The sequence below is a fragment of the Cyanistes caeruleus genome, chromosome 7, assembly GCF_971803275.1.
Source record: "Cyanistes caeruleus chromosome 7, bCyaCae1.hap1.1, whole genome shotgun sequence".
NCBI classification, from domain to species: Eukaryota; Metazoa; Chordata; class Aves; order Passeriformes; family Paridae; genus Cyanistes; species Cyanistes caeruleus.
The window spans coordinates 31,222,451-31,247,895 of record NC_141707.1 but is presented as its reverse complement, the minus strand read 5'-3'; the positions used below and the strand labels follow the sequence as shown (position 1 = coordinate 31,247,895).

Genomic DNA, 25,445 nt, shown 5'->3' with positions numbered 1-25,445 from the left:
TTTCACAGCAGAGGCCATTCTCTGACCAGGATGCTTAGAATAGCAGGCAAAAAGAGAGTGCTGTAAAAGGAATGAACTCCTTCACTTCTGGAATTCAGTGGTTTGAAGGCATCCAGACTGTTGTGTTTAAAGGCCACCACTACACATAACTCCTCTGAATTTGTCCTTTTGAACCTGCTTATGTTTCTGTATTATAAAACATTACTTGTTTGTGAAGGCAGATTATGGATGTTATATTTAATTTGCTGTTTCTCTTATGCCTGCTGTCTGGTAATTTAATTGGGTGGCCTCCTTGTTTTGTGAAAAATAGTTAATAGCCATTTTCTACTTATGTCTTCTCCACTGTTCTTCTACTTACCCTGCTCAATTTGTAAAACATTGTCTTCCAAAAATTTATGGGTCCAGATTTCAAGTTGTTAGCCATATTTTTGTAGATATGACATTTTCTTTTGAGAATATAACAAAAAGTTGTCCCTGCTTAAGGAAGAGGTTGAGGTGGATGGATGGTGCTAATATTTACTTTTGGTGTATTGCTGTTTCTTTGCAATCTCACAAGTGGTATGAGAAGCAGAACATGGTGTTAACTACCCTACTGTTAACTGAGATCATTCAGCATTGATTGTGCTGGAAATCTGAGCAGAAAGTCAGTATGAGATGGGTCTTGGCCCAGTGTTTTCACCTGTTAAACTGCTATAAGGAATGGATCGTAACAGATCATGGGAAAAATGTAGAAGATTTCTTTGATTCTTTTAAAAGTTTCAGCTTCAACTGTGAATATTCTGATGATCACCCAGGATAATAAAAGTGCTTTTAAAGGCATTTTTAATTCTTTAGTTTAATATGTTGAAAGAACGTATTATATTTTCAAGTGCCAACTTTACTTGGCTATGGAAGTTTGTGGTTGGTCTGGTACCTTGCAAAGCTCACCTTTGAATTCACATGGTTTGTTGTTTGTTTTGTTTTTTTTTAACTAGGTGAAGCAACAGTGAAGAAGAAACCAGCTCCAAAGACTCCTCCAAAAGCAGGTAATTTGTGCCACCCACATTTAGCAATGCAGCTCTTTGCCTACTAAGTATGTTTGAATATGTGATTAAATGGTAGGTAAGTCAAACTTGTTTACACTGTACAAGAATTAAATTATAAGTGTCCAAAACATACTCTCAGATGGGCTATAGCAAGAGCCTACAAAGTGTCAGTAGTGTGTAACTTATGCCCTTTTGCATATCCACAACAAACCTTGGCTTTCTGTGAAAGGAATTTTTCTGTGTATCACAGAATCCTCTGCATGAGCAGCTACCACAGAGAAGGTGATAGATTGTACTGTTCCTCATCACTGGCGTTATGGTAACCTGTTTGTGTGTTTGCAGTCTCCAAGGCAAAGCTATCTATACTAAAAGCTACAAGGAAATTTCCTCTATGGGAACCTCTTTTCAGTGTCTTAAAACTTCATCAGACTTTTAAACTGTTCAAGCTGCTTTCTGTGCCAGATTTACACTTCAGCCTAGTTTTCTTCAGATATTTTCAAAACAAAAACACTTTTAAAAGGTCAAGACTAGAGCTGAAGGAAACCCACTTTGTTTTAATTACTTTGAAAAGGAAAATAAAGCACTTTTTTAATGCACAATAGCCCTGTGCATTATAAAGAATGTTAGATTTGGCAGTGAGGTCATTGTAATATTAGGGAATGCCTCTTACCATTTCTGTCAATATGTCCTCAAGTCTGCCCCCTTCCTCTCCAATACACACACACGAGAATAATTTTTTTATCATGATGCTTTTATAATCAACAGTATAGGTTTCACCCTGGAGTTGTCTAGCCTGTGATATTTCTGGCATCTGTGCTTAGCAGCTACCAGAGGTCTGACACTCTGAGCAGCACAGCCAAAAGCCAGGAAGGAGCACTGTTAGCAGGAGATGTTCTGCCATCTATTGATACTCAGGCAGTGAGAGGGAAGAGAAGGAGGAATGCCTGATTCATTAATAGGGGGGAATGAATGGGACTGCAAGGTTTTAAGGAAGCACCGTGGTACACAAATAAAAAGATACATCATCACTCATGACAAAATTTAGCTTAATGGAGGAAGACATCAGTTGCCTTCATTGTCTCTCATGATGTTTCTGTGCCACATAATGTTTATCTGGCTACTGAAGCCAGAATCCTCATAGGTAGATCTTGAGTCTTAAATGTTCTGAATTCTGTTGATGACATCAGGGAGCAGGTTTGCAGACCCCTTCAATACATGCAAATTGGTAAGAAGGTAGCTGGAGCCATTCTTCAAAAATACAAAGTTCAAAACAACAAGATTTTCTGAAAAACCCACAACAAAATTTCATAAACTTTGTATTTGGACTTGATGGTAGGTGACAATGTTTTTGTCTTTTGTATGTTTGCACCTTGGTCTTGAATGAGCAACCTTTGGATGGGTAAATTGTTATTGCTTCACTCCCCTAGAATTAACAAATCCACAGAATTTTTTTCATTGCAAGCAACAGGTAACTGCTAATTTGGATTTCAAATGCTGCTCTGAAACAGCTGAGCTGAGAAATGTGTTTGAATTTTAAGAAAACTTACAGTAATTTAAAGGGATATTTTATTTTATTTTATTTTTCTCTTCAGCTGCTCCTCCTCAGATTACTCAGTTCCCAGAAGACAGGAAAGTCCGTGCAGGTGAATCAGTGGAATTGTTTGCCAAGGTGGTAGGAACAGCACCCATAACTTGCACCTGGATGAAATTCCGTAAGCAGGTAAATTATTTTCTGCTCTTTGCTCTTCTAGCAATCATTGAAAAAGCAGAGCTGGAATGACTATCTCCCATTTTTCCATCTCCCTTCCCAAGAAACTGGCAAAGTTCTTTGAGAAAAGTCTTAGATTATGAATTAAAGAATAAGTGATGGGAAAGATAGAGGTATCTGAAAAGTATCTCTCACAGGGGACAGTGCTCTCCTTTGAAAATGGCCTCTTCTTTGTTGATTCTGGGTCCAAAGTTATGTCAGAGGGGCAAAATACCTTATAAAAAACTTCAGTGAATCGTCTTGCAACAGAAATGTCACCACACAGGGCACAAGAGCAATCCATGCCATCAGTGCCCTCACTCCCTAGGTTAAAATTCCTTCTACTTGAATATCTTCAAACTATATCACATAAGGGCAGTGTCTAAAGGGAGTTGCTTTAACAAAGCTGTTTAAAATCACTTTAAATCAAAAAACTGAATATGCAAGTTCAGACTGGAAGATGAAGTGTCACGTTAGGACAGAGAAAATATAAATATCTATTGTAGCTGCTGTTCTGTTTATTTTGTTCTGAACTTGTTATGCACTCTATAGAACACAAATAAAAACATCTCCTCCTAGAAGGAAGTTTAGACTCTAAATCCAGACATGTCAGCATTTAATTGAAAGAATTCAAAACAGTTTGTTAGTGCAAAGGGTATTCCAGAGCCCAATCCTTGCTAACTCAAAATAACCACTTACTTTAGGGGAAAGGGTGGCTTTTTTCTTGAACTCTTATATTTCCTTAAATTTCTTTAGCTTCAAGACTAGAGTTAACCACTGCTTTCCACAAAAAAAAATACATCTCAGAAGCTTCAATGATGCTGTGTTAGATTTTGCTAAGTTCTGTCTTAACATTTAGGTAAAATGTACCCCTCAAAAGTGAGTTTCTGTTTTGTGCAGAATTCTGAGTTCTTTGTTGAATACAACAATCTTATTTACCTAGATTTTAAGGCCTTTTTTTATATGCAAGATCTATGTGATAACTAGGAATAGCAGCTCCTAATGCCCCTATCAGATCCAAGATATTTTCTCCTTTGTAAAATGCTATTTTTACCATCTTTAGTTTCTTCTTTAGTTATCCACTATGAGACAAAGTGAAGTATTGCAAAATCATAAGTTAAAATGATAAAAATGTTTAAATTATTGATTCTGGTGAATGAGATACAAAAGAAAAAAAAAATACAGGAGGGTTACCAAACACTGCAGGAGGACAAGTGAGGGCAGCAGTCTCTCATTTATTAATTTAAAAGGGGAGCCACTTACTGCATCCTGTGCTGCACCATAATTTTGCTTTATTTTTCACTTTACCACATATTGTTTTATGCTTGGATTTCTTCCTTTTCTATAACTGTGGTTGATTTCAGCTCTGTTCCATTCCCAGTCCTAAAAGTGAAAACCAGTCAAGTGTTTTGACAATTTACTGGGAGTTATTTGTATTTGTTATTTGAGCTGATCCAGCAAGTGGTGTTTTCATCCCTGCTGCTGTTTGCTGCAGCCTCCTCTCCGTGTTTCTTCCTCTCATTCCCTCAGGTGCAGGAGAGCCACAGTTCTGCACAGGTATATTCCAAAAGAGTATCTTTTGCTTGAAGAAAGGGAATGTCGTGAATCTGCGACCCATCTGTTGGTGTGCTGTGGCAGTGTAGTGGAGGGGTGCTGGAAGTGTGCTAAAGGGGGGAAAGCCTTGGAAAGCCACTTCATTAGCTGAGTCCATCACTGAACACTGCCAGCTGTTGAAACTTCTTAACCATGACCAGTGACTTTCTTTCAGCATCCCAAGGTTCCAACCTATGCTCCCCACAACCACTGCAAACAACTGAGCATCCTTTTAGGGCTATCTCTTTATCCTTTCAGGGATATCCCTGCATCCCTTCAGGGCTTTCTCTGTATCCTTTCTGGGCTTTCTCTGAATAATGCAGATCTAGTTCTACTATCACCCCTTGACTAATTTTAATGAAGCAAAACATAAAAGACCATTTAGAATCTCAGATGTATGTCAGCAGGGTGGAACAACTTTCAGTATAATTTAACCCTACAAAATCACATTTGTTAACTTTCTGTATGAGTTACTGTACGAAAATCTTTCTAATGTTACTTTTGAGCAGATAGCAGTGCATGTGTTTTGTCTCAGTTGAGGAAAGAGCAGGGAAGGTCCTGTTCCAAAAATTTTGATTTCTTCTCTGAATATATGGGACAAGATAAGGCAAGCTAAATAGCCTTAATTTTTAATTAAATTCTGAGAATGGCTTGGAAGAGTCACTTATCTAAGAAGGAAGTGGTGGGAGGAAGAAGGGCATTGACATTATGTTGTCTGTTTCATAAGAACACAGTGTACAGCTTCTATAATTGCAGTGTGGCATTATGAGGATTTTAAAGAACTGTCATGTCTCAAGCTAATGCTGATTAAAATCTAAGTCACCTTGGCCATTTATGCTATGATAGCTCCGTTTCGATTAAAAAGTAGTTCATAATATGCTTATGGTACTCAGCAGAGATTTGGATTTTTGCTTCCCCAGAAAATTAAAATGCTATGGGAAAGCTCAATCTTCTCTTTGAATCTCTGTAGAGATGTAGTGTTGTATCACCATTTCTTACATTGTGTTCAGCTGTTCAAACCCAAGAAACTCTTACCCTGGTTTGTGTGGAAGTACAGAATAAGCCTGGTTAAAACAAGAGGGCAAAAGTCACAGCGATGGATGGTCTGCATGTTGGGCCTCTGAGGGGGAATGGCAAATGAGCTAAACCTTTGTTCCACTTCGGTTTCTCTAAGATATGCGAGACCAAACTTTGTTCTTTTGACAATTGCACAGTTTGCACTTTCAGCCTGTCAAAGAGAAGTGAAAAAGTGACACTCCTGTTCCTAAGTGGGGTTCCAGCAACACCAGTGCTCCCTGTGGCCTTTGCAGGACTGGAGCCATTATAACGTTCCCCTGCATTTCTAGATGATTTGTGTTGATTACAGTTTACCAGCTACACAAACTCACTTCTGTAATAGAGTTATCTGCAGACAACGCACAATATGCTAACATTGTATTGTGCTTTGAGCTCTTTCAAATAGAAAGAAATCTATCACATAATTTTTCTTTTTATTTGGCAGATTCAAGAAAATGAATATATTAAGATTGAGAACGCTGAAAACAGCAGCAAGCTAACAATATCATCAACAAAGCAGGAACACTGTGGATGTTACACCCTAGTTGTAGAGAACAAACTTGGCAGCAGACAAGCACAAGTCAACCTTACAGTTGTTGGTAAGTCCATAATAATACTTCATTTATATATTTATTCTTCAGACATCAGTCTGCATTTGCATTTTATATAATGATGTGCAGCAGGTTAAATAAAGTAATCAGTTAAGTTGACTGAAATAAAAGCTAGTATTTAAAAAAATCGACAGTGATATTGTAATAAGGATTATAAGCAAGCTCACTAGGGCTGTACTGTGTTTATTTGGAAAAATTCTTTATTCCATGGTGATGTAGGTATAAAATACATAAAATAGCTCATGCTTAAAAAAAAAAAATACCCCCACAAGATAAAAACAGCTCATGTCTCCATTTTAAATTCCTACCATGGTACTGTTTCACAGGGACAGAAAACAGTGAATAAGGACAGTCTGTTTTGAAAATGGAGCCCTTTATTGTGGGCTTTTAGACAGGTATCTTAAGGCTTCAAACAGCCTTGTCAGGTGACCCTCCCAGGCCATCAGATTTGTTGTAGCAGACTGTGGACAGCTGCACACAGATGTAGGCTGACAGACTGTTGCAGTTTATTTGCAGATAAAACTGCTGCCTAGTGAGGAGCCAAAATCTAGATCTGTGACACCTAGCTCTGAAAGGGCTAATGAACCCACCTTTGTGTGGATGCACAGCAAAATGCTCCTGGGAAATCCAGGGAAGATCTACAAGCAAAGATGTGATTTGGTAAAACATACATCTGTGGGCTGGGTCTGTTTCTGGGCTCTGTCACCTGTGGCCTGCAGAGGGGTTATCACTTGAGGAGGTGCTCTGACAGCCACATGGGTGTGAGGAAGGCAGGAAATGTGGGTGTAAGGCCAAAGATGAATGTCTGACTCCAATGAAACCAATGCAAAAATACCTTTAACCCAAATTGGACTGGAGATTCATTCCACCAATCCAGTGAATACCATACAAAGTTTAATTAATAAAATTACACTTTCAGGTACAATATCCACTGAAGCAGACTGAATGTGACTCAATTGCACGTTGCTCTACATATTGTCAATAGAGGCTTCCTAGTTATTTAAATTAGTTCCTTTTATCCAGTCTATGGCTTTAATTTAAGTTAAAAGATAACTGAATGGATGAGTATAAATATCAAGTAGATTCCAGCAATATGCCAGAGGGTTCAAGAACAGAAGAAAATAGAATCAGTATTTTTCCCATGATGCATATATAAATTGTACTACCCCTTCCAACAGTGGGTTGTACAAGTCAGAAGTACAGCTATGTTAAAAATTAATACCACTGGTCCTTGAATAAACATATATATTGGTCTGGGTATAGGTTTTGGCTGCAAAACCCCAACACAGCTGATTAGCAGCTGGAAGAATGGCAGGAGATTAATTGCTTTACATTTCCCTCCTTTTCCCTCTTTCCTAGGCAACTGCTGCAGGCAGCTAATCGTAGCAGGTTATTGGGCAAGGTGGATTTTTTTTTAGCTGCATAAGGCTGACAATTCCTATTATCATGTTACTGTGTGGGCCTTGACTTATTATTATATAAGTCACTGGTTTATATCCTTTGGAGTTAATTGGTTTGAAAGTCTGTGAATTCTATAACCTTATAAAGCTACATCTCAGCCTCCTGCTTCACTCTTCTCTAAGACATGTGCCAGAGAACCGTGGGATTCCCAGAGATGCTTTTGGGAGAGTTGGGTGAAGGATCCTTACAATGTACAGTTTGCCATGTGTATTGGCTGATGACAAGCTCTCAGTTTCCAACTAAAAAGAATAAATTCCTTCTTGTAAAATTGCCAAGCTCTTCAGTGAGACATCTCGCTGATGTCAGCACTGCCGAAGGTATGACAAGGCCTCACGGCTCCTAGCTTGCTGCACATGCATTTTAAGGCCAGATTCTTCCATCTGGGCACTCAAAAATGTGGGAAAAGGGAGCAAAAATGTCTTCCTTCTAGGAAGGAGGTTAGAATCTCACTACTGAGATCAAATCCTTCACACTGTTTTCACCTTTAAAGGTGTCAAATGTTCACTGAAGTTGGAAGGTACTTTTCTCTAAAGCCTGTCAGTCAAAATAGGGAAGCTGTGTTTCTCTGAATATGTAAAACCAGAGCCTTCTGAGTATACCAAAGCTCATCCTTAGTCCTAAATTCCTGCCGGTCCATCCCCTCTGCTCCATCCCAAGTACTGGGAAGAAACTTGTCCTCCCTATCCTGACCCCACTTTCATAACAAACATTGGTGGAGAAAGTCCTGGTGCTAGACATCAGCTTGGTTTGCCTCAGCCCTTTAAAATAAGGCTCTAAATTCTGTGTGAGCTACCTCCCTGTAAGTTTACTGAGAAAAGGCACATCCATGTGTGTATTTTGTGCTCGAAACGCTGCTGCCTGACCACACTGCACAACCGAGCCTTGAATGTGTTGAAACTACAAATACAGAACATTTGTTTTCAGGAGTGTGTCTGAGCAGACCCAGAGCTGCATTTCTCGAAGAGATAGCTAACAGACTTGGCTCTTCTGAATATTAGCAAATCAAAGACATTTGTTAAAATACAAAATGAAATAAATATGGAAATAATGATATATTTATTATTACCCCTTACCATGTAAGAAACCATATAGGTTTCAAAGTCTTCATGCTGATGGCAAAGATTCCAATAAACATTTCTCAAATTAAAGTTGGATTGTAACACATGTCAGGAGCAGGTTGCCCAGCAAAGTTGTGCAGTCTCCGTGCCTGGAGGTATTCAAGTTCAGACTGGATAAGCATCTGAGCAATCTGATCTGACCTTATAGCTGATCCTGCTTTGAACAGAAGGTCTAAAGACCTTCCTGAGGATATTTAAGACCATCCTGGATCTTGCTTTTATACTTGCAGTTGTCAAAGACCTTTCTTCACAAAATAATAGCATTATTGACTTAACCTCCCATCAGAAAACAAAGGGTTGAGCTTATCTGCCAGGATTCAAATCAGAAATGATCCTGCTGTGATTTAAACCCTGAGTCTTAGATTGTAAACTCTATCTGAATACAATTTGTAGAAATTATTTTTAATAATGACATTTAGGGAAACAGATACCCTGCATTCCTCTGAATTTATCTCCCAAATTCTTAAATTTAACTGTCAGACTCAGGCCTCAACTACAATCTTAACTGAACTATGCAAGGGTTCTGACACTTAAAGCATTTAAATAGTTTATTATTTCCCATTTTCCATGGGAAAGGATGCTCTTGAAAGAAGCCCAACTTCATTCTAAGGGGTTTTATTTCCTTTAATGAATTTCAATGAACAAAATGTCCATTACACTCCAGCTTCCAGTGTGAGCTGTGTGCAGTCTACACAGCAGATGCACTGATACATAAACAAGTTCCAGGAGACTTTTTAAATAATGCTGTGGTGCTGAGCACACAGCACTCAGACACAAGGACTGAGCCTTGTGATGCCTTGTGTAGCTCTGTACAAGCACTAATAATATTGAGAGACCTGCAAGTCTGTGACACATCCAAGTTAAGCAGTATCTTCTTTTAAAGGGCTGATTGCTCCCAAAATTTCCATGTTGAGCTCTTCTCTATTGTTATGATCAGCTCTCTTAAATAAGCAATTTCCTTAGCTGACTGATCTCTCTAGGGAGATTTTGTAACATGTTTCTGCTCCAAAATCGAAACAGCCTGATGTGAGATTGAGCTAATGATTTATAGCAGACAATGTGTCAGATGGAAGTGGACTTGTGCTGCCAAAGCTGTTGAATGAGCCAACAACGAGTTTAGTGTAAAATATGACTTATTTAGGCAAGGTAGAGCCCTCACTTTACAATAATAGCAAGGAATATTCATTCCTTTCATGACATTTACTGGATGTATATTGATACAGTTATTAAATTTATGATTCTGAACATTTTAGCTGTGTGATAGCCCTGGGTCTGTGATCGCCTTTGAAGAAGAAACTTGGTTTTCCTACTGGCTAAAGCTGGGTGCTATGACAGAGTCAGAAGAATAACACAATATTCAACAAGGGTATCTGTCTTTAGAGAAATAATCTGTTCTGCAGCTATGCCACAAGCTTGCCACATGCTTTTGGGCATATTGCTTCATGTTTCCATGCCTACTATGCAGGGGCTTTTTGATGATCAGTGTTTAGTGAATACTTTGGATATTAGTGCTGTCTTTTACTTATTTAAAGACAGAAACAAACCTACTACCTAACTGGGGGCTGATTTTGACCAACCTTGTTTGTCTTTTACAAATCCTTTGGGATTTCTACAGTTCCTGATGTGGTATTTTGTGTGCATGTGTATTACACACACATAGAAGTATCATGGTGATTAGTAAGCTTTATGGTGGATATATGCAAAAGAATGAGAGCAATGTCATTAGACCCTGAGAAGCCTAAAGTTAAATGTAAGTGTTTTTATTACTCTCAGCTTTGGTGCATGTGCTGTGTTTTGCAGCCTTCTCTGCTACTGGAAAGTGGTAAACCAAGTACTCAAGGACACACACACACATATATATATAAGCATGTTGCACACAGGTATGCAAGTGGTGTAACATGAATTCAATACCTACTCCTCTGATCCATTCCATACTTGACTTGGGATGAGGATACTTTCTGTGAGGATGATGGTGTTTCTATGCCTTTAGCAGAATCTGTGTGAGCACAGTTTTACCAAGCACAAATGAGAAAATAGAAGTTTATTTGAGAACAAGGTCTTATCATCACTAACTCCAATAGTCATTGAATGTAATGGTAGGATTATTAATTGCTGCTATGAAGGGCTTGGTTCTGGTTCCATGAGTCACATATGTGCAAGCTATATTAGCATTTATTTTCTGCCCTGAAATTCTGTTACAAGGAAACGTGGTAGCAAAACTAGCAGTGCACAGTGACCCTTTCAGCAGGATAAATGCATTGTGGGGGATCCAGAGGAATCTGGCTCAGTGCTCACCACTCAGACAGAGAGGACCCAGTGGTCAGGGTTCTGTGTTCCCTCTCTGGAAAAGTTAAGTGCAGACATCTGGGAAGCAGACAGTGAACTGAGACACCATAGACATTTTGACACTGAATATTGCAGCTCAGAAGTGCAAATATGAATGATTCTGAAGTTCTTCTTTTGAAAAACATCAGATTGTATCTTTCAGTATGCATGTGATTCCCTGTTTACAGTCGGGTCAAGAATGCAGTGAATTTCCTAAGAATATGTGGGTGGACTTGCTCTATAACCTTCAACCTTTCAAATTCCTCTGGATTGCTAGAGTATTTTTGTCACTGGTTTTATGGTTAAAGGGCAACTACACTGCTGGTAAAGGAAGAGATGTCTTATATTGTTGCTGTTGTAGTTCAAGACTATAGTAACCTCCACTGTCAGCTTCCCACTAATGCATAGTGGCAAAACTCTGCAGCCATACCAAAACTTTTCACAGACAGATCAAAATGTGTAGAGAAAAACCAGCTTACTCTGCTCTATGCATCAGTGCTGGCACACTAATCCAGGTTTATCCCTTGAATGGCCATGTAGTTTCAATGTCATTTCTGTTGGGAGAAATTTAAGTAGAACACTGTGCATAGTTGCTTTTTCCTGATGCTTACCTTCAGGGGTTTTTTTTGAGAAGACTATAAATATCTTGACAATTGCAACAAAATTCCTGTGTTTTACCTAGTTACTCAAAAATGATTAATCACAACTCCAGCATGCAAACATGGGGTTCCTAGGACCCAAACTCACTCCAGTGGAGACTAATCCACTGATAGCCCTACTAGAGAAATTCCTAAAATTTATTCTGCCTTTCAGTGGGCAGGTTTGTGAGCTCTAATTCAATCAGTTATCAAAGCAGATACCTAATGCGCGGCACATGAGTAATCTGAACAGCTTGTTGATTCAGGCTTGGGAGCAGATGGTTTAGAAAAAGGCTCCTGAGAATGCATTATATATTTGTTTGTTCCATTAGGCCTGTGGCAGAAGGAGATGTTCTTGTGCTGAGGGCATTTGCGTGGGAGTGGTGAGCTCTGGTTTTGTTCCCAGCTCCATTCTCCTGTGTGTCCTTGGGCAAGGTCATTTTACACTCCCGTGCCTCAATTACCCCAACAGCACACAGTGATGCTCTGGGCCACCAGTATTTGTGAGGTACTTTATCCACGGGTCTCAAAAGGGCAGTTTTTAAATAACTTAGTTTTATGTCAGAGTTGTCAGGAGGGCTGATGGTGGTGAGAGTGTTCTGCAGTGTATTTTACGGGGGAGGTGTAAATTTCAAAGTCTGGACTAACAGATCTTTACCATAGGGTCCTTGCCTCTGCTGGGGAGACTGTTTGATTAGGAGAAACCTCGTGTTCATTTCAGTTTCTCGAGTTGTTTTGCAGGAAAGCGCAGGCATTCTCTAGTTTAACTTTATCCTAACCCTGTGGTACACGAACTACAGGGTGTGCATTAGTTACAGGTGTTAAGGGGTAACTTCTACTTGTAGCACTCCTCTCCCTTGGAAAAAGAGCTGCAGGGCATAGTTTTCCAAGCAAAGCAGCAAGGTCTGCCATGACCCCGAGCCCTGTCAGCGATAGTGCCAAGTTCAGTTATGACCTTTTATGGTTTTGCTTTTCTCCTGCTGATGGATTTCAAATGAAAGCTTTGCCAGTGCTGTCAGCATGGACAGTGTTCAACTGGCTTTTGCAGCATATTAAATACCTTCCCTGGCTAAACAGCTTGTGGAATGGAATTAAATTGTTTCTTTCTGTCTGTTCTTTATCTGGCAGACAAATATCACAATAGCTAATAATAGTATTATACAGTAATATGATAACTGGATTTAGAAAGAAAACAAACCAATTTTGAGAACAGATAAAGAAAACTCCTTCAGAGACACTGCTTCAGTGCTGTCTCTGTTCATAAAAGAAAGGAAAAGAAAACTTTTCAGAGGCTGTGGTTATACTGTTCTCAGTTTTCAGAGGCTTTTTGCTGGAACAGTATCTCTGCTTAAGAGCCAGGGCCATGCGAGCTCTTAACGCACAGCAAACTCTATTGCCTCGCCTTGGCTCAGCCTGACCCTCACAGCAAGTAGCACAACAATTTCCATTTCCTTGCACTCAGATAAGGAGATTGCTGCCTTTTTTGGTCTCTTGGAATGGTTCTTGTGTTCTGAGGCCTCTGTAAACTGAGCCATGAAGAGAAGGCATTGAGGTCTAGATAGCACAGTCTCATGTCACGTGGGTGTGCTGGATGAGCTGTGGGTTCACCTCCCCTGCAGAAAGTCCCTTTGCCTATGTGAAGGAATTTTCACAGAATCACAGACTATTCTGAGCTGAAAGTGACCCACAAGGATCATCGACTCCAGCCCTTAAGTGAATGGCCTGTACAGGGATTGACCCCACAACCATGGTGTTATTAGCAATATGCTCTAACCAATACACCACTGAAAAAAAAGGCAATGACATCAACTCAGATTTGTCTGATAAACTGCAATGATTTAAAGGCCAAGCATGCTTATGTTTTATGCTTTTCAGAATGCACAAATACAAATTAATTAAAGCTTACTTCAGGCTGTATATCAAAACCTGTTTACCAAAATATTTCTGAGAATTTACCTGAGGAAGGATTGCAGCTGAATTCAGTTGGAGAGTAAATAACGAGTGTGTGTTTCAGTGCTGATATGGTCTTAAAAGTGGCTTAAACATTTCATGTGGGTCAGCTCATCACATTATCATTTGCTCAAAGGAATACATGCCACAAAGAATAAGCTGGAATCTGACCTCCTTGCTTTTGGGGTAGTAGTAATTTCGCCTCCCTCTGCTGAGAAAAAAAAAAAAGGGAGGTTTTAATGTGTATCTGGTTTTGCTGGAGCACAAAGGCTACAAAGCAGTAGAAACACACTTCCTCTGTGCTGCTGGTATCAGTAACTTAATGCAGTCTGTGCTGCTGTGCAAACTGTCCCTGAGTCAGGTTTGAGGCCAAATTAGCTGCTTATCCAGCTCCTTTGCCTGCCACAAGGTCTTGGAAGCCAGCTTGGGGCAACCCTACTTATATTCCTAGAGAGATTTACATGCAAAGGCATTGGAGTTTGTAGGATTCTGACCAGGTTCAACAGGACTGTGTAGATACAGCCACTTTGACCATGATAATCTAGAATGTCACAAGTCTTTATTTAGAGGTTATGTACGTGCTGTAAGTTAGCCTACTTTCATATAGTTAAGATACCTTATGGTGGCTTTCTTTTGTTGCATCTAACACTGAAATTGAAGTTAAAGCTCAGTATTTTAAATTAGTTCCTTCTCCTATAGAAATGTGCACAAGTGCATTTTTGGCTGCTCTCCCTTCATTCTTGTTCACATATTGGATTGTAGCTATGGATTGTTCCAGAAGAGGAAGAACAAAATTGTAGTCCATTAAAGCCAATGTAAAGCCTTCATAATATAAGCCTAAGTATGAAATATAATTGTGCATGTCAAAAACTGCACATGACATGAAGCAGAATATTGGAGATGGGCAGCTCAGGGACATTAATGGTATAGTAAATACTAAAACAGAGGGACAGAATAGAGAACTGTGCTTGTCTTCCACACCCCTCCTCAACTCACGGAATGTTTTTATTGGAGGCAGTTAATTGTGCTGATAGAGATTTCATATTCCAGAAAGAAATGGGAATGTAGTTTGGCAAAATATTCTAGCTTTCAATACAGACAGATGAATACAGAGTAACCTTTAAAATCCCCACAGAATAAACTATTGAGAAACAGAGCAGACACATGGAGAGACCATCTGCAGATTCTGTGAATGTTCGGAGCTGTAGAATACCATCCAGTCTGATATCAAGTCATTTTTAAGCATGGTAAAATGGTACATATACATCTGTCATAATAAAAAAGAGCAAAGATTAGGCTTTCATTCCTGTTCATGATCTCCCATAGCAGCTACTACAGTATTTATACACTGAACAGATCTGCAAGCAGCAGCACACAATAAACTTCAAACAGAAACGTGCATCTTTCTGGCTCAGTAGAATTCAGCCAAGGTTGCATGTTTTCATCTCTGCCTATTGGGAAAAATATCTTAGGAATACAGAAATGTTCCCAGGTCTAGCAGATACTAGTCTGAAGCCATGCAGCATTTCCTTTGCCACTGATGTCCCCTTGGCCATGAATGTCTTCTCTGCAGCGCTCACATACCTAAGTCTTGCTTCTGTAAACCATGCTGGCCAGAGGGACTCCAGTTTCCTAGGTGAGTCATGAAAAAAGAGCTCACTGAGGAAACTGAGGCCTAGGAAACTGATAAATCATGCCCAGAGTTTCATATGAAACAGAAGTGTGGTTAAAGTCAGCAATGAGAGAGTGTATTTTCATGTCCTGCACAGGAAGCAGGCTACTGTGCTCTGCAAATACTGAAACATAGGCGCACCTTCTTCATATAAATTCAGTGCACGGTAGTAAAGCACCCTAACACTTTATTTTAAAGCAACACATACATCCAGGTTTGGCTCACAGAATAGCATATTTCAGAGAATCTGCACTGCTTTGAAAATAGATGCCACTGTAAGGTGATGGACTACTGGCTTGGCTTTTTCTTCAAAGTATTTTCCTCCTGGTATCTGCAAGTGCTCTGGATTCAGGATAAATCAGCTGTTACTTATTCAAGTTCTGTCTGCATTTTGAGATGATGCAGTGATGGTTACATAGGAGGAAAACAAGACACAGGGCTGAATATTACACTTTTGTAAACATTTTGAGAAGGACAGAAAATCATTCCCAGCAAGGTCCGCATGGATAATAAGTTGTAGTGAAAATAAGATGCTGTTGCCACTGGCTGACTAAAATCATACAATCCATATGTGCCATGCCAGCAGCTCTCTGCTGGCTGCTATGGGTATGGTACAAATGTGCTGACACTGCAAATGCTGTGGGTGCTGAATCCTCACTTCCTGCAGCTCCAGGGAGACTGGGACAGAACCAGAACAGGGAAGAGGGGTGCTGCTGTTTGGGCACCAGGAGATCAAGATTCAGTTCTCATCTTTGTTTCAGTCTCTCTTTCTAATCTTAGACAAATCATGTAACTCCTCTGTGATTCAGTTCAGTACATATCTACTCTATAAATTCATGCTTGCTAATAGCCCCTATATTCTGCCAGAAAATGAGGTGAGTAAAATGTGACCACTAAGCAGGACAATAAGCTGTTCCACAGGACATCTGGCCTCTGACATGTGTTTAACAAGAGATGTGCTGTATAATGATGACTCCTAGTGGAATGGTGTTTTATGTGTTGCCAAAATGAATAAAGATAATCTTGATTCTGGCAGTCACTTTTTCTTCCACCTGGAGGTTCTCATACTAAATGCAGTGGCACACTTGGGGTCCACCTCCCTTCCCTCCTCTCAGTCTTTTTCCTCATACTTGAAAATTTGTATTTCTTTATCTTCTAATACGTTTAAGCTTTGGAGGGAGATGTGTTTTTCATCACAACTGAAGTAAATTTTTTTTTTCAGGGAAGTCATTGGTCAATGACTCTTCCAAATAGTGAACTGATACTTAACTATCTTGATGATATTAGACTGCTCTAATTTCCCTCTCTATGAGTTAAACCACAGCAGTCAGAGGAGAGGTTCCTCTGTCCAAGAACTAAAGGCATGTTTCTGACAAACTGTGGCTATTTCTGTCAGTGCAGTAATTTTCCTAGGAATGATAATTTGAGTATAGAGGGATATAGTCTGTCACAGTGAGGCTTTGATCAAAGTCTACAACAGCTTCCCCCAGCATTTGGATGTTTTTATTGCTGAGAAAGTGGCAGTATTTTTTGGCTGCTTTGTCAGCTCTGCGTTTCCTACAGAGAAAGTGATAATGTCTATTAGCAGCTAGAAAAAGCAAAATAGGACAGGCATTTATCGGTCCATGTTCAATGTAACCACCGTTTGTAGCATCTTACACTTTCTATCTTCTTTCTTTTCATCTTCTCTCATTTACCCTATCCTTTGATTTCTCTTTCGACCTTTTGGCCACTAGTTCATCCACATCAACATCATCATTATTTTGTAGGTTTTGCTAGATTATTTCTGAGAGGATTATTTCCAGAGAAGCTATTTTTTTCCCTTAAAAGTCTTTTGAAGTGCTTAACTTCCACAGTTATCTTCTAGAAATGTCTTTTAAAAGTCATCACTTTTCTGTCTTAGAAGAACATTAATTGCAATAATTAATCGTTAGACTAAATCTTGAAAACATCATATAACTGCAAAGCTTTTGTATTTTCTCAGATGTTTGCATAGTTGGCTGCACATCTGCACACCAGGTTCTGGTGATATTGGATCCACTCATCTAAATAAGGACTTCAGCAGCGATCCTCTAACTGAGGAAATACAGACGTTTCTATCTTCCACTTCCTTCAACAATTTCCAAAATGCATATGAGATTTTAAAAATCTCACTGTTTAAATTATATATTCTTAAGTTGAAATCCTTCTTACCAAAAAGTGCACTAGACTTCCAAAAACTGCACATAGATGAATTTGTTGACTAAATTGTTGGCAGATAAACTTGCCACCCTTCAAGGCCTTGTTTCCATGCCAACAAACTGGTTCTAGTATTTCTGCTACCCAGATGTATTTGGATGAGTGGCACTTTCTGAGGCTGTGAGAGGTGAGCAGTGGCCCTGAAGTGTGGAAGCAGATGAAGGGAGCTGAAGAAAGCACATCACAGCCACAGAACTGTTATAGGGGTATTCCTCTAAGGAAGATCACCGAGGAGTGGTTTGCACTATTGTGGGACGATGCAGATGTAGCTGGGACTGGTTTTAGTCTCTGCAGTTGCTATAATGATAGCTGTGAAGCAGAGCAATGGGATGGAAAGAGAAGGGCTGTTAGCCAGGGCCAGGAATCCCCTGCTGGAAGTTCTCTGATCCTCACGGTGTGCATTTGTGCGTTGTTGCAGATAAACCAGACCCACCTGCCGGAACTCCCTGTGCGTCGGACATTCGGAGCTCCTCCCTCACCCTCTCGTGGTACGGCTCCTCTTACGATGGTGGCAGCGCCGTGCAGTCCTACACCGTGGAGATCTGGAACTCGGTGGATAACAAATGGACAGACCTCACCACCTGCCGCAGCACCTCTTTCAACGTGCAGGACCTGCAGGCTGACCGGGAGTACAAATTCCGCGTGCGAGCTGCTAACGTGTATGGCATCAGTGAGCCCAGCCAAGAGTCTGAGCTAGTAAAAGTTGGAGAGAAACAAGAAGGTTAGTTCTTAGGAGGAAAAAAGCATCTCAGTTCAATTAAACTCTTCCTTAAGAGTTCCTTAGCGAGGCCAGAGAGCTGCACACCCTCCTTCCCGCATGTCTCTGTGGTGAACGCTTGTGCTGGGCTGTAACTGTGCTCCAGTCCTTCACAGACTTCATTTGGGGGTCTGAGCACATTAGTTTTGCATACTTGCAGTGTGGAAACTTGGCTTCAGGGATCCCAAATCCCTGCCTTGTGAAAGCAAGCACTAATTCTCATTCTGGCTTGCTGGGTGAGTGCTGGCTGACAGAATTCTGCAGTTCAGTGCACGGGTAATGGGAAATGAAACCTTTCACAGATGTTACACATTCAGTTCATGCCCAGTTGGAAAATGATGGTTGGAGGCTTACCTGAAATACACCAGTGGGTTCATTATAGTTTATACTGGATACACCATGGAAAAACAAACCATAAACGCTATCCCAAATTTGTTTTTGGAAATAATGAATGTGCTTGCTGCTAGCCAAGCACAGAATATGCAGCAGAAAATAAACTGGCATCTTGCAGCTAGCTGTATTTCCCATGCTTTCAATCCCAGCGTGCTAGTGTACCTCAGTCCTCTGCCCCCTAGTGAATTCAAGGCTATCCTACTTAGCATGTTGGTTTTGCAGCATTATGGATGCCAAAAATATTTTTTAGGCTTTTTGGTTACATTTGCATGTAATTTTAAAAATATTTCTCAGGATCTTTTACCTCTTAATTTTTGTTTAAGTTCTTCTCAAAGGGCTAATGGGGAGAGTTGGTTTGCTGTAGAAATTAGTCAGGAAATGGTACAAAACTTGTGAACACACAAACATCAGCATTATTTTTCAAAACCAGAAAGTGACCACATATTTTTTGTGCACACCTCCATCTACCTACTGTGCAAGAATGACTTTGGTAGTCACCTTAACCAAAAGCCTCAGACCAGGAATTATGAATTTTACCATTTTTCCTGTCTTTGAGGAGTGAACTGTGTGTTGTATCTCTCCCTCTTCATTTACGTGTGCAGGGCTCTGGAGCTTGAGGTGTTCTACATAACCCTTGTGAAGTTATCTTTTATTGCTAAAGGGAGACAAAATGATAGCAAAGTGATGCAGCATCACACAATTGTGTAAGCCTCTCAAACAAAAGTAAATCATATTTCTCTTCAAGTGCTAAATGGGATGCATGCTGAGGAATTACTTCCCTCTATTTGCAATTTAAAACCAATCTAAATCAAGATGCACCTTCTCTTCAAAGTGGGGAAAATAACATTAGAAGTAGCAATAAAATTGAAAGGAAGCTAGATGTTATTGGCTCTTCATAATAAAATTCACTGTGTTTGAATGTTCTCTTTAGTTGCAGGACAAGCATCTAGGCTTGGAAACCTGACTCTTCTCTACACTTTTCCAAGAGCAACCACTACCTATACTGGACCAAAGCATACAAGTTGTTTTTCCATTTAAGTCTGAGCATTTTCTTACACAGATTTAGTACAAAAGGCTAGAAAGTGAGTGAGTCATTGGGATACACATTAAAAAAAACCAAAAAAACAACTGCAACTAAAGTTGTTTTGAGCAAAAAGAAAATGTATTCTGTTTGCAGGAGGGGGGAGGTTGTCTTTGTGCTCTCAATTCCAGGGCTTATTGATTTCAACTCTAGTATTGCAGATCGCATGGAAGAAGAGCAAATCATCTGAAGTGTGATTTTTTTCAAGTGTGTGAATATAACTGGTGCTTTAATTAAAGACAGTGGAAAATGCATGTGTTCAGCACCTGTCAAAGTCCAGACTTTAAGCTGCCATCTATGTAAACACTTAGCTGAGTAACTCAGGATTTCCTAAGCTGCCAGGAAGTCTGATTACTGATTTTCATACTGAGGTGGCCAGCACATATTAGCAATGTCAGTATGATCTTAGTGAAGAAAGGCATGGCTAAATGTTCACTGTGCATTTAAAGAAAACTAAAATAAGGTTGTAAGTTACCAAAGATTAAAGCATGCATTGCCATGTTTGAGGAAAATTTGTTACTGCTGACTCACTTCTGAGAAAGGTTTCAGCACAGCTACTCAGCACTTACCAAACTCAGATATGTACCACTTATATAATTTAGGCTTCCACTGGTGGACCAAAATGTTTCTGTTCCGTGGCTTCAATGCAGTGTCACTGCAGAACCGGGCACTGACTTCTTGCCTAAGCAGAATTTGGCAGACATCACCTACTGGCAGCCTGGCTGGGAGCAGCTCCCTTACACAGCCCTTAAAAGGGGAGGAAAATGCGATGTGCTCTGTGCAGGAGTGGTTTGTAGCTGAGGAAGGTCTGAGGACAGCTACCCTGGTTGGGGAAGGCTCCCTTCCTTCCCTGCTCTTCTGGTAGATCTCTGCAAACCAGCTCGTCTGTGCAGGAATATGCGAGGGTTGCAACTCCAGAAAAAAAAAGGAGAGGAAGGCTTTAGCAACACACTTTATTCACTTGATTGGCTTTGCTACCAGCACACAGATGCAGCATTTTGTGTAAGATGTGAAAGGGTGATGCCTCAGACCAGCTATCTGCTCCCCCAGCCCCCTTTATTTCTGTTGTTTTCTTCTCATCCTCTGCATCAAACTCTGTGCTCTAAAGCACCTAAGAGCACCCAGAGTACTGCATTAATGTTCTGTAACACAGATCTGTTGACACGGGGGATAAATCCCTTGGTTAGGCTTGCACTCCATGATGCCAAAGTGCAGCTTCAGCAGCTACAGGAGAATGAACAGGTCACTAGGTAACAAACAGCCTTTGCAGTTTCTCAAAACAGTGGTCACAGCCACAGGTGTTAGGAGCAAGCCCAAGCCGTGTGAGTAATGTATAATATAACAACATTTCAGCTATAGCCCCTTTCCCCTCACAGCCGCAGGCAAAGAGCAGTGCTACAGTCTGTTCATGTACGTGAAAATCAGAAATTAAAATCAGGACACTCAAGGCAGCTTTTACTCTGACTTAGGTCACTGGGTTCACCTGTGTTTGAGTCTGCCTGCAGAACTGAGGCTCCTTTCGAACCTCCATGATTACAGAATTCAGCCATGCTCAGAGGAATATGCGGTTCAGATTTGCTCTGCATCTTGAGTCTGAACAGTTTGTCTGGATGCTTTGCAGGGAATCTTTTCATGTACAAACTTGCCTAACTTTTGGCTTCGCAATTCAAAAAAGGCACATTAAAGTCAAGAAAAAATTGTCATTGAACAAGAAGTGTTATTGATTTGAATATTTTTAATTTATTTTCTATTTCCCTGAGGCATTCTAAAGGTATTTCTTAGATTACTTTGAGCTGATGCAGTATGCTGATGTTTCTAGCAGGCAGGTGAAACTGACAAGTACTGAAAACCACAGGAACTTGATTTATTTATTTAAATGGTGACTAGATTGTGACTGGATAGTCAATAGTGATGAAGAAGTGGTGAAGAGATTTTAATTATGAAGTTAATGCACTAACTCCCCAACTGCTTTTTTCTGCTTTCCCATAGGATCTATCTGTTGTCCTTGTCACTGTGAATAATTTGAATGTCTAATATAAGTGCCATATCCCATACAAAAAGTTATTAATGTGTTTTTATTTTCATCACAGAACCTAAAGAGGATGAAGCAGAGCTATCTGACGATGGTAAGAAGTGCATGTTTTAAACAGGACAAATGCAAATCTGTGTTCTTCATTCACATTTTCTGGAGGTTTTTAATCATGGTCCTTAATGCTTATTTGTAGAGGGGAAAGAAACAGAGGTCGAATATCGGACGGTTACGATCAACACTGAACAGAAGGTGTCAGACGTCTATAACATCGAAGAAAGACTGGGATCGTAAGTACTGGGCTGTGCTTTTGAAGTCAGTTTTCAAGGCTAGCAGCCAGTTGTAAAGATAATGTGCCTTTATTCTTTGTCTTGCACTTTCAGCATCCCAGTTGAGCTCCTTTGTGGTGGTAAAAATAGATTTTAACATACGTTGGCCTCCACTCCATAAAGATCTTTTGCTCCTATTAGCTGATAATTTTAAATAGACACTACATGTATTTCTGTCAAAGAAAATGGAGCCCACAGATGAACAAAGCTAGAGGATTCATTAGTTTTTCAGTATCCTAAAAGCTATCTGAAAAAAAAAAAAGGTACACATTGTGTACTTGCATTTCCATTAAATCCATTAGTGGTAATAAGATTATCCTGCCCACGGGCTGGAATCTCTGTTGACAGCGGCCATAATCCCAGGAGCATTAATACTATTGCTGAGAGAAGGTCAGAGATTAGTCTAGCTGTGTTTCTCAGGGCCCCAGCTCGTGGTGGTGTGAACTGCAGGCCATGATAATCTTTCAGTGGTTGGTGCTGAAGGCCAGGGGATCCCCTGTGCTGCCAAGAACAAATCCTGAGGAGCGTAACACAGAGGTAGAATTGCATGTTACAGCAAAGGGAAATCATAGTACTGAAGCATTTGAGCATTCAGGTTCTGATTCCACAAAAATCCTGTACCTGAGATGTCACATCTGCTGCCCCTTCAGAGGTGTATGACATACAGAAAACCGTGTCCAGAAAGACCTAAATTAAAGCCTGGTAGGAGTCACAATTTTTGAACCCTCCTATATAAGACTTTTTAACTGGAATGGCAAAGTATCTCTAAACGTAATATTCATTCAAAAGTTCTTGCAGATCAGTATAGAATAATACTTGGTACTAAGACATTTTTATTTCATAATCCAAGTGTTTTGCTGGAATATTTAGTAGATTGTTCTGCTGAAATATTTAGTAAATCATTGCTATTTGTGGTAGCCCATATAGTGTAAAAACATTTTATGAAAAGTTTTATATTTTCAGGGGAAAATTTGGACAAGTCTTCAGGCTTGTTGAAAAGAAGACTGGAAAAGTTTGGGCAGGAAAATTTTTCAAAGCCTATTCTGCTAAGGAAAAAGAAAACATAAGGGATGAAATCAGCATCATGAACTGCCTGCATCATCCAAAACTTGTCCAATGTGTAGATGCCTTTGAAGAAAAAGCCAACATTGTTATGGTTTTGGAAATGTAAGTACAAAGCAGAACACACTAACAAAGTTAATAATGTTGAAAATAATTGTGTGTACAAAAGTAGCAACTTACAGACACAGGACTGTCAAACGCTTCAGGATTTGCAGGGCCTGGATGGTTTTCAGATCTTGCAAGTTTTTCCAATTATTTATCCATCTTGTTTAAAGTGTGTAAGTGAATCGGTGTCAATCTTTGAAAAATCAGTCAAAATGCGCTACAGTTGTTATTGTCTACTTTGCTTGTTTCTTAAAGTAAATATGGTGGGGTTTTGCAGCCTTACTCCTACTGCCCAGGTAGGAGAGGTGAGAACAGAGCTGCATTTTGGACTTTCATTTAGAACTTAAAATGTGTTTAAGGAGAACTTTTTTTTTTACTTAAGGCAGTTCTAAATGTGTTGAACAGTCTTCACAAACAATAATGGCAAACATGACCAATGTTTACATCATGCATAATGCACCTGCTTAGTGTGAATCCCATACTTGTGGCAGTACCAGCTGGAAAGAAAATTAAATCCTGATCTGTGCTGATGTTTTTCCCAAAAAGTTACTTTGGTTACAGTTCTGCTGCCACATCGACTTCATGTGCTTTCTGATGCAAGGAAAAGCAAGTTTTTTTGCTGGCTGGGAGTTCTAAGTAAGGTAAAAATTGTTTGAGGGAAAAGAGACTGTATGTCTATTTTGCTTGCTTGGCACTTGCTTAGATTATGTGCAAACTACTACTGCACTGGCATATTTCAGAGATTGGATTTTACAACCCTGGAACTTATGTGCAGGAAGGTGTTTTTATTTTTAAATTGCGCAGTTGAGCAAACTGACGATGGCAAAGGGAGGGGAACCTACTTAGCTTGGAACTGAGAGCTGGCAGACCTAATGGAAAACAGGGAGATGTATAAAGAGTCTGGAATAGCATATGGCTTTACACTCCATTAGTTCCCCCCTGACAGCAAAGGGGTTTTACTCTGTAAAAATGTAGAAAACTGCAATCAAATTTAAAGCAGTTTTACTACCCAGCCTCACCAGGATGTGGTTTTAGTTTGGGGTGGCCACCTTTTCTGGTTTTTGAGCCCCCCCTGACATTTCCATTGTGTCCAGCAGCAGCAGAACAGGTCTGGGCAATGGGGTGCTCGTGTGGCACCTCGTGTCGGGTGACTCGGGAGCCTCTCTGCTGTCATCTTACCCAGCTGACACAGTCCCAGCCCAGCAACTGCACCTGTATTGATGAAGAGCCTCCAAGGGATCATTTCTGCTGTAGCTATTAATATAATATTTCTTTGCATATCAAAGAAGTTGTAGGAAATACCTTTAAAAGTTCTTATAATCCGAGTTGTTTGTTTCATTTCCATCAGAGTTTAAATGCATGAATTTAAAATAAATCAAGCTCACTTGCTGTCAGTCTCCTTCAAATCAGATTTTAGCAGTGACTGGCATTTAGGAGCTCCCCTTCTATTCAAATTGATGAGATTTGAAAAATCTTTGCTTTTTCTTCCTAATATTTATTCTAAATTGCTCATTTTAATTTTATTCCCATACCTTTCCTGGAACCTTTTAAACTTCACACTCTCTGCTTTTAATATTTCTCATTACACTATTTTGTATGGTTTTATTTCATATTCAAAATAAAATCAAATTTTTTTTTTTATTACTTTTAAATTAAACACTATAATGATGTGCTCTTGCCTGGAAACCTTTCCATCTAACATTTACTGGAAGTCAGAGGCAAATCTCGGGTATTTCCTTTTCAAATACAGGAACATATTGGTTCCACCATAAGAATCTCAGTGGAAAAAGTAAATCTGAAAATATTAGCATATTGTCACTTTCATTCAGTATATGGGGGCTAAGTGCCTCAAAGTTTTATATACTTCAGATTGTCAGTTTTTTATATAGATCAAAAGGAGATCATTGTATGTATTGCAAATTAAAATTATTGGAGCAAAATCCCAGCACTAAGTTCATCCATTTGATGTGATTTAAGTTAGCACAAGTTACTTGGTTTTTTTTTTCTTTTTTTCTAAGTTAGATTTTTAAAAATCCAGTTGAGTATTTGCCTTGGCAACTCCAAGGTAGAGTCTTCTCACTGTTCCTACTGGTTTTAGATGTGTATTCTGTGATTCCATAGATAAGAATATTTTCCTATATGATTCATGTAGAGAAGACTGAAAAGAGGAGAATCCAGAAAAGATAGAGATTTGGATTATGAACTAGTTGTGACTGAACAAAGCCAACTTCTCCTCCTGTGTATGTGTAGAACCT

General features: G+C 39.7%; 1 protein-coding gene across 14 annotated transcripts in view; it reads left to right on the top strand.

Moving 5' to 3' along the window:
* The window catches only part of MYLK (myosin light chain kinase), a 194,924-nt gene that overhangs the window by 147,144 nt on the left and 22,335 nt on the right, over window positions 1-25,445 (top strand). For all 14 annotated transcript variants that reach the window (XM_086898152.1, XM_086898155.1, XM_086898164.1 and 11 more), the window contains 7 exons: window positions 975-1,025; window positions 2,618-2,745; window positions 5,867-6,020; window positions 17,853-18,155; window positions 21,756-21,791; window positions 21,891-21,984; window positions 22,987-23,190. In XM_086898152.1, coding sequence (XP_086754278.1) covers window positions 975-1,025; window positions 2,618-2,745; window positions 5,867-6,020; window positions 17,853-18,155; window positions 21,756-21,791; window positions 21,891-21,984; window positions 22,987-23,190 — 970 coding nt within the window. The remainder of the gene's footprint in view (window positions 1-974; window positions 1,026-2,617; window positions 2,746-5,866; window positions 6,021-17,852; window positions 18,156-21,755; window positions 21,792-21,890; window positions 21,985-22,986; window positions 23,191-25,445) is intronic.